Source organism: Nyctibius grandis, chromosome 1 (genome assembly GCF_013368605.1).
Source record: "Nyctibius grandis isolate bNycGra1 chromosome 1, bNycGra1.pri, whole genome shotgun sequence".
Lineage (NCBI taxonomy): Eukaryota > Metazoa > Chordata > Aves > Nyctibiiformes > Nyctibiidae > Nyctibius > Nyctibius grandis.
Window position 1 is genome coordinate 25122502 of NC_090658.1, and position 19271 is coordinate 25141772.

General features: G+C 41.3%; 2 protein-coding genes across 3 annotated transcripts; one reads left to right on the forward strand and one right to left on the reverse strand.

The window, feature by feature from the left end:
• Nucleotides 1-674: 674 nt before the first annotated feature.
• TATDN3 (TatD DNase domain containing 3) lies at nucleotides 675-6399 on the reverse strand. 2 transcript variants are annotated; one of them, XM_068397498.1, is made up of 10 exons: nucleotides 6318-6399; nucleotides 6202-6234; nucleotides 6036-6109; nucleotides 5754-5838; nucleotides 4320-4382; nucleotides 3080-3189; nucleotides 2621-2676; nucleotides 2316-2428; nucleotides 1256-1330; nucleotides 675-900 (listed from the first exon to the last, which is right to left on the reverse strand). In XM_068397498.1, exons 1-10 carry the CDS (start codon nucleotides 6375-6377, stop codon nucleotides 757-759), a joined length of 813 nt encoding a protein of 270 aa, XP_068253599.1. In that variant the 5' UTR covers nucleotides 6378-6399; the 3' UTR covers nucleotides 675-756. The 2 variants fall into 2 exon arrangements, with proteins under 2 accessions (XP_068253599.1, XP_068253588.1); XM_068397487.1 differs by having other exon boundaries at nucleotides 1256-1336.
• NSL1 (NSL1 component of MIS12 kinetochore complex) lies at nucleotides 6376-18735 on the forward strand. Its single transcript, XM_068397475.1, has 6 exons — nucleotides 6376-6678; nucleotides 6935-7019; nucleotides 11025-11155; nucleotides 13713-13767; nucleotides 16585-16652; nucleotides 17259-18735. Exons 1-6 carry the CDS (start codon nucleotides 6376-6378, stop codon nucleotides 17535-17537), a joined length of 921 nt encoding a protein of 306 aa, XP_068253576.1. The 3' UTR covers nucleotides 17538-18735.
• Nucleotides 18736-19271: the final 536 nt, after the last annotated feature.

Here is a 19271-nt window from a genome sequence, read left to right on the forward strand (position 1 = left end):
ACTGAGCAGTCAGAAGAGTAAGTCCTTGAAATAAGACTGAACCCAGGCTTTTTCCTTTGAATACAATTCAAAAAATAAAATAAAATATAAAAAAAAACCAAGGCAAATCCTTCTCAAAATATCCAAGTTCTGAGAAACTGTTAAGTTACTGTATACAAGCGAAAAGGAGATAAAAAAGGCTATAATTCTTTCCTTCCAACTGTATTTTGAAGGAAATCAGAGGTGTTGCTCCTGCATCACTCACAGAGCCCAGTCAGCATGACATACAGAGAATGTCCCTTCAGCTGGCTTTTTTTAATGGCTCAGAAAGGGATGTGCAGTCTGCAAGTCCTAACAGGAGCTTTTGTATTACGAGTAGGCCCACAACCATGTGACTTTCAGTCAGCAGAAATTAAGGAACGAGGGGGACATTAAGCACCACACATTAGCCATCTCCCAGACTAGGAGCAGCTGAGCAAGGAGCCTGAGAAACTAAACTGCCAATTTTATGGTGCTCTTCTTTACAAAGTATTCTTTCAGAGACATGCGAGGTGCAAATGAACAACCTGTCTTTATCACATCCAAGAGATGACAATGGTGCATACCAAAGATATTTGAGAAATTCCCTATATTCATCCTATGCATCTATATAACACTCTGCTCACTTCTTGAACTTTCCAACAGCAGAACTCCACTTTAAGACAAGATGCACGTTGGTTTTATTAATTACACCATAAATAACAGTTTCTGCAACATTACATATATCAGTTTCTGAATCTACATCCGAAGAAAGTTCCGAAGTTTGGGGAACACTTTCAGTGCATTCTGTGTAGTCACTTCTATAACTTCTTCAACTGGAATTCCTTTAATTTTGGCAATATATTCTGCAGCAATGTAAATATTTTTTGGTTCATTTCTCACCTGAAAAAAAAAAAAAAAAAGAACAAAAAATCAGACCAAATTACAGATCCCTACAGATCACAGGCCTTTCAGATTCAGTACTTCCTGCCACAACTTCGGTCACATTGTGGCATGTGTGCCAGAGAAGTTACATGTATCTATTCTTCTTGGATTATTTTTCCACTTTGCCCATTCCTGGAATTTCTTCTCCTTTCCCAGCCTCAGGAACACTGACTTGTTCATCTCAAAATTTTCACTTGGCAACCTCTTTTGTCCCTTGTACCCACGCTTACACTGCTTCACTCTCCTGTGTCAGCAACTGACCTCCATAAGGTTTGGATGTACACACACAGAAGTGGTCCCCCCCATCATATACCTGTTTTTCAGGCCCCAGAGCAGGAGAGTCAGTTTCCAAGCACATACTTTCCAGAGGTAACAGTTTCACAAGCTTCTGTTTCTTGAAGAAAATAAGACAGCTATTAAACACTTTATGCACTTAGACCTGTGGGGAAAAAAATTCTATGAAGGGAGGATATCCTCTGCATTTAAAAGCAATGTCAAAAGACTTCGATGCTACTGTCTGCATTTTATCAACAATTTCAGAATGGAAGCAAGAATACCAGGAGCTGCTCAAGAAGTCCCTTCATATTAGGATTATCCTGTCTTCTAAATATCTGAAATACTATTATGTAAACACTGAATCCATTGTTGTTATTTATTAAATCATGTAGTTACATTGCACAAAATACCCTATATTTAGAGTTGACTGCTACCCCAAAATAAGAAGTTATCATAGCTTGTGGTAGCCCAGAGTAGAAATTAAAAAAGCAGTCTCACCAAATCAAGGGCTGAACCTGACCAATGCCATCTTTAAGCAATTTAGCTGTTTCTTTGCTGGAGACACCTTGTGATAATCACAATTCTTCAAAGGTCTGTGACTTAGCCAGTTGTGAGCAGATTTCCTTTCTAATAGAAAGTGCCATAGCACTGAGATAGAAACTAGTCCTTTTCCACGTGTCATGTCCCTACTCTGAAACAGTACAGTGACAGAAGCTTCCAAAGAAGAGTTCACCATAAACCACATTAAAATGAGAAAAAAGCACCTATTTTCTTAACTCTTGTTTCTCAGGAATAGCTGAACTGTTTTAGCCAAAATTTCCCCCAAAAAGTCTAGCTAAGGCAAAAGCCCCAGGTAGAAATTCAGCCAAAGTAAAAATGCACAATGCTATAAGCAGCTGAAACTTCTATTGAGAAGTGTCAGGTGACAGCAACCGTACGCAAGTTCCGCTAGTCCCACTTCAAACACCACAGACTTAAAACACAAACATATTCTTGAGCTGTGCAGTGAAAACAGTCATGTTTGCCATCGTGACAAACTGTCAGCTATTACCTGCAATCCCAAGCACTGAGAAGGAACAAACCCCTTTAAATGTTACCTGTTCGCTCCTTATAATGGAAGGAGGAACGGAGAAGAAGTATCCAGCTTTCACCCCTTCCATTGCTACAGATGGCTTCCCATCAAATGCATGGAGCAACACCTTTGTAGCACCTCAAGAAAAGAAGCAAACCAAATCATTAGCAGTGTTTACAGTAGGTCTGCGATGTCAGCTCCCAATGGGACCTCGGTGCCCTACAGAATCTCTGCACTATTCCTCCCAAGTTTCATGTACACAAACTGATGTGAGGACATGGCACAACTGTTGACAAAAGCCATGATGGGGAAAATGCATTAAAAACATACCTTGTTCCTTTAAGAGATTAATGGTTGGTCTTCCAGCTGAGCGGGAATGAACGTTTCTGCACAGCAAGGAGAGGCCCAGCATTAGGAAATTCAGCAAAATACTTCTTCTTTTTAAATAAAAACAAACTAACAGCAGCTTGGGAAGAAAATAATTAATCTGTATTACATCTTTTATCAGGAAAAAAGTCTAGAGACATACATATGAATCATTTTAGCTACAGTGAAGATATAGCAACAACATAGCAAGTACAGGACACAGAAGACCACTGTATTCAAGTGCAAACATAGGGAAAAGTCTATAATTAAATCTCAAACTGGAGACTGACAGGACACTAATGCCAGTTTAATCCATGTAAGAAACGTTCTGTGGGCTCTTAGTAACTATAAATCCTGGGAAATATTTCCACATGTTACTGAGATCTGGCAAATTCTCCTACTAGTGTAAAAAAAAAAACCTACAAAGGTAAATCCAGTCTTCTTGCTAACTCAATCTGCTTGATCAAAACCTGTCTTTGTCCTTCCTTCTGTTCATCCGTGCTGGCAAATCTGGGAGTGAAATCTAGTCCAACCTACAGTAAAAGAAGAGAAGTGAAAAAATTTTACAGACCTAACGCTTGGCTAAACCACAATACCATATATAAATGCAAAAAAATGCTTCAAAAGTGCAAGGCATTTCAAAATATATATATACCAGAGACTGCAATTAAAATGAGCTCAACTGTAGCTTAACTCAGAAAAGAATCCATTCTCAACCATAAACTTTTCAACTATGAAAGCATTTGCGGGCAGACAGTTACTAAAAAGTATATTTAACATTTTAATCTGTAACTGGTTTTCTGGGGATTTATATTCTATTGGATGTTATTTCAGATTAAACTTCAAATCTGGATCTCCAATACAAGTAAAATTTCCGACCTGAACCCGTAGCTTTAGTCCTATCTCTAGCAAACATTACCCATTAATTCTATACTTTTTTTGATTTAAACATGTTCAGGCAATATGTGAAGTTTGTCAAAGCAACCCCATTCACTGTTACACCAACCGAAGTCCTTAATATACAGTACAAGTACAACATGGCAAGTTTAGCTACAAAGCTCTGCCAGTAACTGCTTTTTCTGCAGCCAGTGCAGAACCAGCCATTAAGTCCCTCCAGTACCAACAACACAAAACAGGTAGACTCAACCCTAAAGCTTTCAAGCCTCAATTAGTTTATAAAAAAATATAAGACAGGAGACAGACAACACATGGATACAGACAGATGAGGGATCACAAGGAAAAAGGACTGCACAAGTCAGTGAGGTGTGCTGAAATCACAGCTTAGCCTAATTTTGTCAGGGAAGAAGGCAGGAAGGATCTGAATGAGGATAACAATGTGACTTGACACTTCATGTGCCAGAGAATATGTCAAAAGACATTCAGGCATAAGACGACATAGCATAATTATGTAATTCTTCGTACTAAATCCACCAGCATAAATGCCATCTACTTCCTAATAATGATAACGAAGGAAAAGAGGAAATCCAGCAAATCTATGAAGGAAAGCACGTTATGAGAATTACAAATCAGACTTAGCACTTGTTCAGGCTGATAGCAATACTTACTGCATACACAAAAGTAAGTATTCATTAAGTTTTTGTAATTCTAGTGACAGATGCTGCCAAAGCCATAGACATTTAAACAAGTTATGGGTTCTACTTACTTCTCCAATCCCCACCAATTTATCTTTGTAGAGTTCTATAAGTGGCAATGCAGCATCCAGATCCTGCAAGAACAAATTAAAGATGCAACCCTCACTGCCCTTACAAGATCGAAGAGGTATGAACTCAGCATTATGATTAAATTGGCGTTTCCTTCATCATTCTTAAATTCTGTACCTTAAAACTTGTTTATTTAATGACCCTTCGTTGCAAGTTATCTTTCCACAGGAGCAGAAGAGGTAATTAAAACAAGGCCCACAAAAAGCCTGGTAACATTAAATGGCTGCAGACAGCTCTCCAAGTTTTTCAGGCTAAGGGCACAAATGGTTGCCTTGCACTTCCCATGCTAACAAAGGGACATCTGCAAACACGTAAGCAAAGCACTCACTTGGGATTTTTAAAAACTGTTTCACTGCAGTAACATGGCCAGATGACTCCAGTGAACAATTCTGCTTTAGGACTAACACGGACAAAGGGATGCGCTAAGAGACCCGGGGATTTGGTCTGCTGGGTCTTCTGCAATTACAGACGTGCAGAAAAATCACTGGGCAGATCTGCAGTTAAATCAGGCAGACCAGAGCATCCCATCGCCCGCCCTGAGCAGTCCCAGTGATACCAGACAGTTTAGTAAAAGTAAGCCTCAAAGTAGGCCCCAAAAGGCCTACTCTGTGTAACTTTTAGACAGAATCAACTTTTCTTTCAGCAATTTTCCTATCAGCTATAGTAACGGTACATTCTGAAGCTAACGGCATGTTTTGAAGACAGTGTCTGCTTCTGGGACTGATAACACTTAGAGTTATAGTCATCACTGACTCTTGCTTGCACTTAGTCTTAAGAGAATCCAAAGTCTCTGTTAAATTCCTCACTAATTACAAAGAAGGGGCAGAGATAAGCAAGACTGTGAACAACATCTTTGTAGTGTCTTAAATGACTTGATTCAGAGCTCTGGCACCAGGAGCAGAGATAAATCCTGTGAGAAACAGAACAGGATCTTCTCCTTGGAGCCACCTGCATGTGTCAACAAAAAGGCCTCGACCACGCTTGCGCAGAAGCGGGGTTATACAGTAGACAGCATCACTACGGGAGGGTTATGACCACTAGCGACCACCAGAGCCCACCCAAGACCCCTTCTCCAATTTAGTAAGCATGCGCAAAGACAATTACATAATGTATTAGCAAATGCATAAGGTTTCTTGGAATAGGTGGGCTTTACTCGGAATTGTATGAATATTCATTTTTCTATAATGTATAGAACAAGTGTGCTTTTGTCCCTCAGTGTGCATGCTAGGAGGAGAGATCCACCATGCACCCAGCGCTGCAATAAACCGATGTCGGCTTTCTAAACTATTTGGTTTAGAGAGCTTTCTTGGTTACTGTTTTCTGGTAACACCAGCAGCGATTCACAGCTGCGCCAGTCTAACCGGCCTGTGTTTTACCTTCAAAGTAACACTGCGCTGCTCCTCTGGCGAAACCTCTTGGACCGGGTGAACCCCCAGGCACGGCAAAACAAACCCTGGGAATCTAGACACAGAACAGATGTCTGCAGCACGAGAGACGACGGAAAAACCCAGTTCAAAGTCAAAAAGAAAGGCCGGCCTGACCACGGCAGAGGGCGGCGCGTCCCCCGTCAGCTCCCACGCCGCCGGTCGCTCCCGCCAAGGCGCAGACCCCGCGGCCGGGACACGGGTGGGCGCCGGGGGGACCCGCCGGCCTCGCACCTCTCCGCCAGCGCCACGACGCTCGGGAACTCCGCCGCCTGCTCCGACACCACCACCAGCGCCGACACCGCCGCCTGCGCCAGACAGAGACCCCCGCCCCGCTGAGGCCGGGCCGGGCGGCGGGGCCGGGGAGGAGTGGGGAGAGGGTCGCTGCCGGCCGCCTCACCTGCTCCGCCGCCCGCACTACAGCCCCCACGTCCTGCAAGAGACACGCACCGCCTTAGCGCCAGGGCCGCCGCCGGGGCCGCCGCCGCCGCCCGCTCCCGCCTCTCCGCGCCTCACCATCTGGAAGCAGGGCGCGGCGAGGTGGCAGTGGCAGTCCACCGGCCCCGCCGCCGCCATGCCTCGCCCGGGACGGAGGGGAAGGGGTGGGGAGGCCGCGGGTTCTGCTTCCGGGCCGTCATTTTCCCTGCGTCCGAGGCGGGAAATGGCGGCGGGACCCGCCTCGCCATTGTTGCCGCCGGCGGGGGAGGCGGGCGCGGGGCCGCCGCTCAGCCCGGCCGCCGGCGCCCGGCAGGACCCGCGTGTGCGGTGCTGCTCGCGGCGCGGCCTGGGCGAGGTGATGGCGCTCTGCGCGCCCTTCGTGCGGGCCCTGGCCCAGGGGCAGCCGGGCGGGCCCGCCACCGCGGGAGACGCGCTCTGGGTGAGGCTGAGGGCGGGGGGGAGCGGGGCGGCCCGGCCCGGGGCTGCGGGGTCTCGTCTCTGGGCGCATGTGCCCGCTCCAGCCCAGGGGCCCGGCACGGCGCTGAGGCGTCCCATGGTGCCAGCCCTTAGCGTAGCGGGTTTAGGTAGCTGTTTCCCCCGAGGTGACCGGCCCGGGCAGGGCGGACCTTTCCAGCTGCAGGTTCTGCGTACCCGTGCCCGAAGGATGGCTTGTCAGGCTGTCCCGTGTCTTGCAGAACTTCGAAACAGCAGTGCGGGAGAACGTTACCATTAATGGGCAGCCCTGGGAGGAGACTTCGGACAACTCCGAGCTGCACAGTGGTATGCGTTGGTTTCCATTAATTTCTTGCTGGGTGGTTTTGTTTTGGGTTTTGCGTGTGGTGTTTTTAATTGGGCAGTTTTTTCCCCAGCTGTCCGTGGTGGTAAGGATGCTCATAGAGCAGGTAAGGTCGAACTCCAGCTCAGGTGTGCCTGTGTAAAGATGCGAAGTGCCGCACTGCAGGAGCACGATTCGCACAGAGCAGTGTTTGTAAATGAAAAGAAGGGTAACCAAGTTATGTAGGGACCTGTATCCAAGAGAAGAGGGAAGGGGAAACTTTTATCTGAAGGCCCCTTGCTCTGTTTGACACTTCTGTCAAGATCCTTATAGATCTTGAGGCACAAGTTCCAGCTATCAGTAGTACGGTGCTTGACTAACTTAAAGGATCTGCTCTTGATTACCAGAGAAAAGTAGCTTAGAGACTCCCAAACTTAAGTTTAATGGCAGCTGTCTTGCTGGAAAGTCTACAGCAAGCTTTTAAAAAGTTGGTATTTCAAAGCAAGATTTTTCATTTGGGAGGTTAGGAAAGAGTTTGTTCTATTTAATCAGCTTCTTTTATCAAAATAAAGTGAGTATTCAAAATTTAATGGAATAGGGTAAGATGATCTATTTTTAAAGCTAAAACACTGCAACAAGATCCATATTTGGAGGCTTCACAACCTCTCTGGGCAGTCATTTTCTGTGTTTGCCGTGTTGGTGATAATTTTCTTCCCTGTGGCCTGTTGGAATGTCCTTTACTGCAACATGCCTGTTGTCTCTCATCCTTCTGCTGCACACCTCTGAGAAGAGCCTGCCTTTCTCTTCTCTAGAACCACCCTTTAAATAGCTAAGGGTAGCAGTTAAATTACCCCCTAGCCTTCTCTTCTTCATGGTGAACAAACCCAGCTTCCCTCAGCTGCTTCTCATACATCATGTACTCCAGATGCCAACCCTCTTGGTGTTGGAATTGGAATTCCTCCAGTATTCAATGACACAGTCTACCAGAGCATCCAAGCTAGGGTGGTATGGTCCAGGTAGGTGAGAATCACGGCTGGATCATTGAGCTCAGAGGATAGTGTTTAATGGTTCATTCTTTTACCTCAGGGCTGATTATAAGCAGAGTTCCTCAGGTGTCTGTTCTGGGACCTGTTCTTTTTAATGTCTTTATGTGTGACCAAGGAGGAGATGGAAGGTGCCTTCACCCAATTTGCAGGTGGCATCAACCAGGGTGCTGTGCAGTGAATATGCTCCAGGGCAGGCCCATTCAGGGGAACATAAACAGGCTGAAGAAACGCATCTACGGGAGTCTTACGAAATTCAACAAGGACAAAAAGCAAAGCCCTAAATCTGGGAAGGGTTAACCCCTTGCAGGACTACAGGATGAAAAGGACCTGGGAGTCCTGGCAGGCTAACACCGAGCTAGGCCAGTATATTGTGTTAACAGGAGCGTAGTCAGTAGATCCAAGGAAGTGATTATTTGCCTTTACTCTGCACTTAGTAGAGCACATCTGGAGTAGTACACTCATTTTTGGACCCCTCAGTATAGGGAAATTGTTGATAAACTGGAGTGGGTTCATAAGAGGCTGCCAAGACGGCGAGGGGACTGGAGCACTTGCCCTGTGAGTTGAGACTGAAGGAACTGGGCTTGTTTAGCCCAGAGAAGACAAGCCAGCCAGCCAGTACCTACGAGGAGGTTACAGAGAATATGGAGCCAGGCTATTCGTTGAGGTGCACAGAGGCAAGGGTCATAAATTAAAAGAGGTTCTAGCTTGATGTAAGGAAGTAATAATTCACTATTAGGATAACTGAGCATTGGAAAAGGTTACCTAGAGAGCTTGTGTAGGCTCCAGCACTGGAGGCTTCCAAGAACCAACTGGATGAAAATTCTGAGCAACCTGGTTTGAACTGGGTGTTGACTCTGCTGTGAGCAGGAGGCTTGAGTCAGGAGAGACCTCATGAGGGCCCTTCCAGCCTGAGTGATCTTGTGTTGGGACATTGGCCAAGATCTCTTCCTATCAAGAGACCCTAGTAGTATATATGTTGCTACTATTTAGTATACAAATTGAGGAAATGTTTTAAATAATTGTTATATAATCATATATGTAATATAGACAGTGTTTGTAATTATTGTCTTTTGAATAATGTTAGTGGAGATTCTTGGTAGGCTGGTGTCCAAAGAAAATTTCAGTGCAGTTCATTTGCTCTCCTATGTTAGTGTTAGATGTTCTTTGCCTGCAACTTGATGCTTTTTACAGTTGCACAAAGCTGAAAATACAGATATATTGAACCGGCTATGGAGAAATAGCTCCTTGAACTGTGTTTTGTTCAGGAAGCTTCTGCAGTTGTAGTTCTAGTATGATAAATCTCCAACTCCTTTGACTACAAGGTAAAAAATTCACTGGTCTCACGATGCAAAATGCTGAACTGATTCAGGCTTACTTCACTAATTCAAATTTGTTCAAAAATTCTTAACAGGATTTTCTTAACAGGAAAACTTTGTCCAGATGGATGTTATTTTCAGTAAGTTATCCTTTGTCTGTACAAGTCTAACTTTATGCCAGCTGAGATACTGTCGTCGTCCTGCAGCTGGCATAAAGCAGATGTAAGGACTGTATCGTGCTTTTTAATTTGACTTAAATTTACTCACGTGCCTCTCCATGATCCGGTTTGAATCACCAAGTGATCCGGCGTTTTGTGCCTTTGGTGTTTACATTGACCAGTGGCTCAAGTCTTACCTTTCTATACTTCAATGTTTTCATGGTGATCCTAAAACAAACAAACAAAAAACAAACCCACAAACTCTTAAACCTTGATTTTGCCTTTCTGAGGTTTACAATCGCCTGATTCTGCACAGGTTGACCAAGAGAGGGTGCTCAAAAGCCATTCTTTAGCACTAGATTGAAAACATTGCATGGCTTGTGAGTTGTGCTCAACACATGAATGGGAACGGTGAATTTAAATGCTAAAGAGTTTGCAAAATAAAAAAGAAAGACTATTATCAACATTTCAAATCTCCACGTGTGGAGAAAAATTATAGGAGTGTGCAGATAGAATAATACAGAAATAATGCACTATGTCTCAGTTACACACAGGATATAAGATTGAGTAGTTAATTCTGTTTTCTTCTATAATTTATTTTTTTATAGTTTGTAACAATGGCATCTGATGTCAGAGAAGTGCAGGCATTTACTTGTCTAAATTTTGAAACCAGTTTTAAAATAGTATCTTAAGCTTTTAAAATTGTTAAGTTTAATTGCAATCTTGGAGAAGCTAAGTACCTTTAGTAGGGTAGCAGTAGTAGCAGTAGTAAAAACACCAGTTGACAGCTGAAAACATGTGCTAGATATTTAGTCTAATGTTAGGATTGGAAAAGCAAGCTGTGAAAGTTAGCTCCTACCACATACAGTTTCTCGGGCCTCAGATGTTTAAAGGAGACATGTTTTGTTTTTTGCAAACTCCTTATGACAAGTAATTACAGATGTCATCAGGATCCAGAGTATTTCCAGGAACCGTGTTTCATTAAGGTGGCATTGTATATTGTCACATTAAACTGCATGTTTGTGCTCTAGATGATATAAAGTTAGTTAGGCTTCAGATTACTGTTTGGACAGTTGGTGTTTGTTTAATGCTTGTAAATTACACAGATAAACCATTTTTCTTGCTGCATCTTGCATTGCTTTTCTTCAGTTGAAAAACGGGTTATCTCAAAAGGTAACCATTTCTTTGTGAGACTTTCTTCATGGATTCAGAGTTCATAGAGAAATAATTTTTTTATTTTTTCCCCAGATGGTTCTCCACCTCCTTCCCCCCCTGCTCATTTACTTCAGAAGTAACTGGCCAACATCAAGTTGTTCAATTTCTGTATCACCTTAACAAGGAGATCCAAGACATATATTTATCTCTTCATTGATAATCACGCATGATTCCTTATTTCAGATCTAAAGCTGATTTTTTCCTTATAACTTTGTCTCAAATTAAAAAAAAATTGTACAAATTCTACAGTAACTTTGTGTGTTTGTCATTTTCAGGTTCCAGCATTAAAATTCTTGAAGATCAATTTGATGAACTAATAGTAGAGACAACAACAAAGCGTAAGCAGTGTCCTAAAAAGATACTGATGCATGCTGTCCAAACCATGAAAGCGGAGCAAGAGATGTTGGTGAGTAACCGAAGATTTTCAGAAAACCTTTGCATATAGCAACTGCTGACCATATATAACTTGGAGAAATAAATCATCAAACGTTGACCGTTAAGCTTCCCATAGTTTCTTTTGATTCTTTGTCATATAATGAAATTGTTTCTTTGCATTAATTTGTTCTTCAGTAAAATGAGGGTTACTGCAAACTGTTGTGATTATGAGTGAATTGGGCCTGTGGCACAGTTCAGCAAGTTACTTAGGCAGATTGCTTCAACATGATGACTCATGATTTACAAGCCAGTGTACACCTATTTATCTTGTCAAATCCGGGTTTCTGAAATCCTTCGCTGAAGGCTGGTTGAAGTATTGAATGTTATGATACGTACAGATAGATATTATCGTGTGCAGTATATGACTGTTAAAAAGATGTCTGTGTTTTCTTAAGCACTTTTGTTGAGCTAGTAACTACACCGGGTAAGTACTTTCAGTAAAGAAAAGAAAAAAAAACAGTAATGTGGATTAATAAATAGGCGCAGTAATTTCTCTGTTTTTTTGATGCTGAGTGTAAAGAAATTACTGGCATTAAACAACCCAGTCATGTCCTTGGTTGCTAAATTTCTTTCCTGCAGTTACGTTAGGCCTGCCTTTTGCTTACCTGCTGATTAATTAGGAGTCAATTTCCTTTGGAAAAAAAAGGACAGGAGACAGTGGGCACAAGTGGAAATACAGCAAATTCTGTTTAACCATTAAAAAAAAAAAAGAGAACTGTGAGGGTAGTCAAAGCACTGGCACAGGTTGCCCAGCAAGACTGTGGAGTCTCCATCCTTGGAGATACTCATGGAGATACTGAAAACCTGACTGGAGGAGGCCCTGCTTTCAGTAGGGGATTGGACTAGACCATCTTTAGAGGCCCTTTCCAACCTCAGCTATTCTATGATTCTATACTAAAGAAGACAGGGATTTATTTTTTTTTTGGCAAGTTGGTTAAGAGCCTGCGTTGCATTTCTGAGGACTAAAATTGACAAAAGTAACTCTCTAGGTTAGCCAGGCATAGATGATTTACAGTAACTAGAAGTGCATGGGTATGTATTTGTCTTAAAGCTGAGATACTTTCTAACATATATTGCCTTTTGTGATCTCTCTGTTTTGTCAATATATCAAGTATGTAAAACAAACAAACAAAAAAATCAACTAAAATAAAATACACTATTGCATAACACCAAGATTTAACAAGAACTTTTAAGCTTTCTGCAAAAGGAAAACCATGTTCTACCCGAGTCCCAAAGTGGATTAGTTATTTATAATGCATTTCACACTACCTTTTTTCTGTTGCTGATCTCTTCAAATTTTACACCACGACAACTAGATGGTTATTTTAATTAAAAGTGTCTTCAAAATATAGAAAGTTTTTAGTTTATCTCTGTAAATGAAGTGGCTTTTTTTTCCCCTCTCAGCCACTTCTGTGAAGGTACTAGTGGTTTCTCTGCTTTTGGTTGAGGAATTTTTATGTTCTTTTTTGACCGTAGCTACTCCTGTGATGCCTGTTTTCTGAGGCATAAAGATGGAGAATTATGAAGACGTGGTATTTAACTGCAGTTTATCTGGAGAGAGCCACTCATTTAGTGTAGTGATCTCCCTATAACTGCCAAAGCAAGAGATCATCCTGTAGGTTTTCAGTCAATAAGTTCTGTTATGTTTGAGGATAATGCAAGCAATGTTTGTTCTTCTGCTTGGAGCTGTTACTGTTAACTTGTTAAGATGATACGTGAGCTGTGAAAAATTTGCTTTGGTAAAACTACAGGGAGGAATAATTAACTTTCCTCCTGCTTGCTTTTGGTCGAAGAAGGTTGAGGGACAGCTCCTGAAGTGGAGAAAAATACTAACTTGCAGGTGACATAACTTATGTTCCCATGTCTTTGCTTTTTTTCCTTCCTCCCTGGTAGTTACTTCTAATTCCACCTTTAATATAACTAAATATTAGTTGTGTTCATTATTTATTATTAGTTAACCTCATGTCACAATTAACTGATGTCAAGTCATAAGACTCAGAGTAGGACCAAAAAGCCAGTGAGCCTGGTTTGTGAAGGACAGGGTTCTTTCTTATCCATAAGTAATTGCAGGGCTAGAATGTAGTCATTTAAATAGTTTTCTTTTTCTTAGCTTTTTGTCTTGATGTACCCTTTGTTCGAGTTTGTTCCTCTGTGAAAGCGCACTGTTTTCATTAATGGCTCCTTAGAAGCCAGAGCAGCTCTTTTTCCCCAGTTGTGCAGCAGGTGGCAATGCTTCTTCCAAAATGTCTGGATTTCAGTTTAGTTCTCATGCTTTAATAATTAGAATTCTGCAAACTGAAGCAGATTCTGGAGATGTGTTTGCAGTGAACTTTACTGTGTTAACCAGAACACTATTTCCAGTAACGGAGTATCTGTAAACTATACCTCTTAATACATTGTTTATCTGCATAATTCCACCACCATCTCCTTGTATTAGCCTTTCTCCATTGTTCTGACTGCTATGTGTCTATTACATACCTATTAAACCAAGACAGTATTTCAGAATTTTTCTTTTTTTGAATATGCAGAAACTCTACCAGCCTGTCGTAAAACCAGAAGAGATAAGATCACAGCCTTCTCAAGGTAAAGATTTCAAGGGGAGGTTGACTGTACCGAGGAAACACTGCCTACCTTACTGGCTAGCTATAAATGTTTAAGAAGTTTTCTTTCTTTAAACTTGTTTAAAATTATTGACTGTTTAAATAATGAACTAAAATAGCTAGAAGTTTGTCGTAACTGAATGTATTGCTGTGTCAGTTTATTGTGTCCATTTCTCTTGTTCCAAGAGCTATTGGCTGTTAGGCACTGTACTTAAAGGCAAAAGCTGACCACTGTGTGGGTATTGGGTAGAAATTGTCACAGAACTACTACCCTCAGTAGGTTTTCTTACTTCTTTCCTTCACCACTGGTGGAAGCCAGATGAGGAACTAGGTGGATTGCTGGCATTATACTTTGACCGTTCTTGTGTTCCTTTTGCATGAACACTAGAAATGCTGCAGTCTCTCTTCCTAATCAGTCAGTTTCTTCAGGGAATTGAAAGCAGTTGTGTAGTACTCAGTGGTGGCAGTGTTGACTCTCCTAACTTGCAAAGTAGGCATCAAGTTTTATCTTACCTGTGTCATTTGTAAGGGTTGGTGAAGAAACAAAACTGCAAACAGCATCATAAGTTTGCTACATGCTTTTGAAAGGTTATTCCTTACACAAAGTCCGTGGAAGAAGGTGGTGTATTTTGCAATTGATGATTGGGATGTGCCTTCTTGAGGTTGGCCTTAAGAAATGGAAAGTTCGGTCTTGCCCGTTCCTAAATATTGAAAAATGACAGGATTTACCAATGCTGTTCTACATTGAAAAGCGTGGTTGCACAACCCAGACTATGGGTTACTGCACATAATGTAAAGCTGGTGTAACAAGCAGTGGTGTTAAAGTTTGGGAAGCCGAGCTTCATCTTCCAGTTCTCACCCTGCTGATCTGCCTTCACTCTAGGCATCATTTCCTCTTTGTAAACAGGAGACATTGCTTCCAGAAATGCCAGCCTGTGCAGCAAAGCAGCTACCAAGAGCAGTAAAGGGTGTTACTTCATATCTGGGTTTCTTTTGGTTTCTAGTGTCTGGATCTGTGCTTTTCTGATGTGAATTAGCTACTTGCAAGTTAGTAACAGCTTGCGCTAAGGTATTGCGTTTTTAGGTTAGGTAACAGCAAAGTCCTAGCCAAGATAGCATAGAGTTTGTGCTGAATTTTAGTATTATGTAGTCTTTGGGAAGTTTATGTATCCTAGTTTAGCAAGTACAGTGGCCAGAAACTAAAATGTTTAGATTACTCAATACCTTTCGTTTCCTTTTTTCATTTCCCTATGTTTTGGAAAGCCTTGAACACTGAGGAATATAATACTGTCCGTGTAAAGCTGAACTCCTGCAGGCAAATTTTATTTAACTGTGTGTCAGTCTTTCTGTATAACTGGAATAATCCAAGTAATTATTTTTACTTAACTCCTTCCTTGCCATTTCGTAGGGTCACCAGTCTTCTAATCCCAATACTCTACTGTAAGAATGCTTCGTTATGGACATACCCTTCTTTTAGAGAGTGTCCATTGATAGGCCTCTGTGGTGTGTTTAAAGAGGCTGCTGTTGGACTGTTTTTCCTTCCAAACTCTGAATGATGGTGCATTTTAGCATCCATGTCCATATGTGGATTATGCTTTCCTAAACCATGTTTGATCAGCACGTTGGCCATGTGGACAGACAATTTAACAATGTCTCTCGCTGCTTACTACGTTTCAGCAGGGGATCACTGTCACCCTGTGGTAGAATACAGTGATTGACTTAATTTATCTTCAGCAGCCTGCATAAGATTGAGTTCAAAGCAGAAGGCTGTGTTAAACCTTGAAATGGTTTAGGGCTGTGTGCACGATCCAACATTGTATCCTACTGCAGGCACTGGTGAAACCCTACAGAAGAATAATAGTAGTGGAGGTGAGGCTGCTTAGTTCCCAGGAGCACACTCGCTTATCCACTGATTTTAAGCTTTTGTTGATGGCATAATGTTGCAGACGGAATAATGGCAGAGAACATGCAAAACAGTTTTGTAATTTAAAGAATTGTAAAGAATTATTATTGCTTGTAAATCAATAATCAGAAACTTATATTGTGTTGATGATCTTATCATGTTGCTATTGCAGTCAAATATGTGCCATTTTCCCCCAGTATTCTGCACTTGCTGTGTGCTTCAGTGTTCCTGAAAGCTTATTTTTCTTTCTTTTCTTATTAACCCAGAAGAGTTAATGCAGTTCATGTTTTATTGAACTTGGTTCTGTTTTATTCTTGAACAGCTTGGTTCTGTTTTATTCTTGGTGTTAATGCTTGGTAAGTTAAGCCAGGAGAAAAAAGTAGCCCTTATTGTGAAAGCTGACTGGTTGCTACCAAGCGGGAGCAGTAAGGTTATATTTTTTCCCCTCCTTAAAATGTGTTTCCTTTGTCTCATTTTCTCCACAGCTGTGTTTACTCTCCTTCTTTTGTGCATTTTAATCAAATGTAGTATGAGCGTGAAAGGTTTAAAAACAGATATTTTTTTTTCTTTATAACTGTTCTCTTCCTTTATGTCAAATACTGTCTTTGTGTTTCATGTTTTGTATAAGCTGTAGGTTTTCTACTGAAGATCTTTGTGGCTTGCTATAGTTGAAACTGCTAGACACTACTACATTTTGAGTGATGAAGAGTAATAATAGTAAGATAAAACATATAAGCTGTCATTCTCAGTGCTGTAATGAAAGGAATGTGTTGCAGGTTTAAGTTTTATACAGGGACTCTACTGCTTTTCTGTCCAATTTCTAAGAAGTCGATAGCAAGTATGCGGTGGAGGGAGTTACGTTTCAGAAGTTTATTTGGGCTTTATGTTTTTCTGTAGATGCTTGCATCGCAGATCTGAAGCAGGTGACAGAAATGGTATCCAAACAGATCAGTGGAGCAATGAAGGTAAGATCTCTGTGTGCTCCAAGAGGATTTTTTTTATTTTCTTGATCTGATAATATGTCATAAAACAGGAGTTCTAACTCACCTTGGTGATAGTTTTGTACAAAAAAGCCTGCGTGTGTACTTTTGAAGCAAGTACGTCTTTAGGTTTGGACTGCTGAAGTTGTATACGTAAAGCATTCCCCCTCACATGGTAATAAGGAAGATTACCCTGTGGCTGTAGGAAATCTTTTTTTGCAGAGATTTTTAGAACGTGCAGCATCTGAAAAACATCTTTTGAAGACCTGTACAACTTCATACAGCACATGGCATTTATTACTCCAGTACCAGCTTAGATGTGAACTGTGGTGTTCCTGTGATACTTACTCAGCTTAGAGGTATAATGAAGGAACATTTAAACTTGGCATACTCTTTGTGTGGCCCCTGAGTGCAGACCCTGGTCACTGTTAGGCTGGTAGCTCTGAGTTCCCAACCTTCACCTGCCATCCTAAGGATCAGCTCTGCAGGCACTGAAGCTTTTGTGCCTGTCACGATCTAATTAACATTATTTCATTCATTGTAACCATTACTTTTCCCATGTAACTGAAATACTTGGGTTTGTTTTTGCAGTCTCTCCCAGCACTAATAGAAAGAGCAGAAGGTTTCTCCCAAGCGTTAACTTGGCAACCAGTCTTGGAACTCTGCAAGCTGCGGCAAGAAGTCTTTGCTGGTTGCAAGGCAAAGGAGGAAACTAATGTCCAAAACTTCGTATCCCCAGGAGAAGTCACACCAACAGACGCTGATACCAGTAAAAATCCTTACATTTTGCGAAAAAGAAAAAAAGCTGCAGATTCACCAGAAAGAAGACGCTACCCACTTCAACGCAGGAAAATTACTCTCAGCGCGTGAATTTCTCGTTTAGTATTTTCATATTGGAAACTCAATTGTACTCTTGTTCAGTGTGCTCAGTCTTTTTTCTTAAACCTTCGTCTCCCCTCTAATTCAGTGCTATACATGGGAGCTTCCTTAATTATTTAGTCTCTGATCCTTTTAAATATTTCTATTTTTACTTACACTGATGGTATATGAAAGCCTACGCATACCAGTAGCATCTGATATCCAGCAAGTATATTTGGCATTTAACTTTCCTTTTTTGCTCTTTTATTACAGCATTTAGCTTGAGTCCTCAAGCTTCTCAGAGCTGTGCACGTGCTTTATGTATTTGGGCAGTCTTTTAGTACACCACTAAGTGCTCATTTACATTAAGCATGGAGAAGGCCTAGTTCTCCTAGACCTTCATCTATTACTGAGTTGGGTGGCTATTTTTTAAATAAATTAAAAAGAAATTCACACTGGAGCATATTGAAAACGCCAGATTTGATGCGATGTTACAGTTTTTAGAAAATCCACACACAAATGTGACCTTGGTCCCTGCTATTCCACCTTTCCTGCATTTAGGTCAGCTGGGCTTGTTTATAGTCATATTTGTTTAAACTCGGACTTCGTAATTGTATGTATTTACTTGCAGTGTGCTCTTCTGAACACGGGTTTGACTATCCACATCTTACCGTCTGATATTTTGTTTCATGTAATCCAGTTATGCAGTCTGGGGGTTTCCTGGGCAATATTTCTACACATTACAGGATCCTGACTTGGGTCATGTATGCATTTGTGATGTTTGACTAAACTTTAAAGATCAGTATAGGCTACCAGTAAATGGTATTAAGTTGAGCTAGCTTACCTTTTTTTTTTTCCCCTTACACATTAGTAGGTAAATGATTGCACAGTAGTACTAAATGGAGCGTTGTGCCTTAAGCATTTATAACTTTTCCTGTCTTATGATTGCACGTGCTTGCAGTAAGTACTTATGTCTAATATGTAACATCTTTCTCACATAGTAAATGGAGGGGTTTTTTAGAAACTTTATTAATGAGATGTACTGTGGTAAGAAGATAGGTCCAACTTAATGTCTGAGAGACTGAAAATTTTCAAGAAAACGTATGACACATTTTAGCATCATTTATTTTATAAAGGTGAGCATCTGTACTGAGACTTTGTATATTTAATCATATGTAAATATTTGTTTCCTGTTGCTCTTGTATATACAAATGTGTGTTTTTATACAAAGTAAATTAAATTGATTAAGATCAAAGTTTCAGATAACATCGGTTCTAATCCTGGAATAGATGGTGACTGAACAGTGAGTGTATTTCAGAAGACATCTGTGTTAAATTTTGGCTTGAGTAACTGAAGTGGTTCCATTTACTGCCTTTGAACTCACAAGTGTTATTAATCTCAGGGCTACAAAGCATGTAATGTAAGAGAGGACAGGATGTGAGCGGGGCTGGAGCTGCGAAGCTGTGGAACGTGTGACTGGGACGGTTTTTCACACAGCAACTTGCTATTCTAGCAGCTTTGAGTATTCACGCTCTGTGCTGAAAATCCCCACCATGGCTTTCTTCAAGATCTGCAGATACTCTTTAATCTGAGTGTTCCTAGACCAAGATGAGCCCTGCAAGATTTTGCATGGCTACCATTATAGTATTTGAACGTTTTCTATGTTGATAGGAAGATTCCCTGCTATTCTCTGTGAATAATGATAGGCAGGTACAGAAAATAGGTAAGAATAGGCACATCTCTTTG

Excerpts from the sequence above, each read along its gene's own strand:
- TATDN3 (XM_068397487.1), bottom strand. The coding sequence starts at position 6,377 with ATGGCGGCGGCGGGGCCGGTGGACTGCCACTGCCACCTCGCCGCGCCC. Across the intron at positions 3,190-4,319 it reads AATTGGTGGGGATTGGAGAA|GTTGGACTAGATTTCACTCC; the intron begins GTAAGTAGAACC and ends CTTTTACTGTAG. Across the intron at positions 1,337-2,315 it reads CCATTATAAGGAGCGAACAG|AAACAGAAGCTTGTGAAACT; the intron begins GTAACATTTAAA and ends ATTTTCTTCAAG.
- NSL1 (XM_068397475.1), top strand. The coding sequence starts at position 6,376 with ATGCCTCGCCCGGGACGGAGGGGAAGGGGTGGGGAGGCCGCGGGTTCT. Across the intron at positions 7,020-11,024 it reads CAACTCCGAGCTGCACAGTG|GTTCCAGCATTAAAATTCTT; the intron begins GTATGCGTTGGT and ends TGTCATTTTCAG. Across the intron at positions 13,768-16,584 it reads AAGATCACAGCCTTCTCAAG|ATGCTTGCATCGCAGATCTG; the intron begins GTAAAGATTTCA and ends GTTTTTCTGTAG.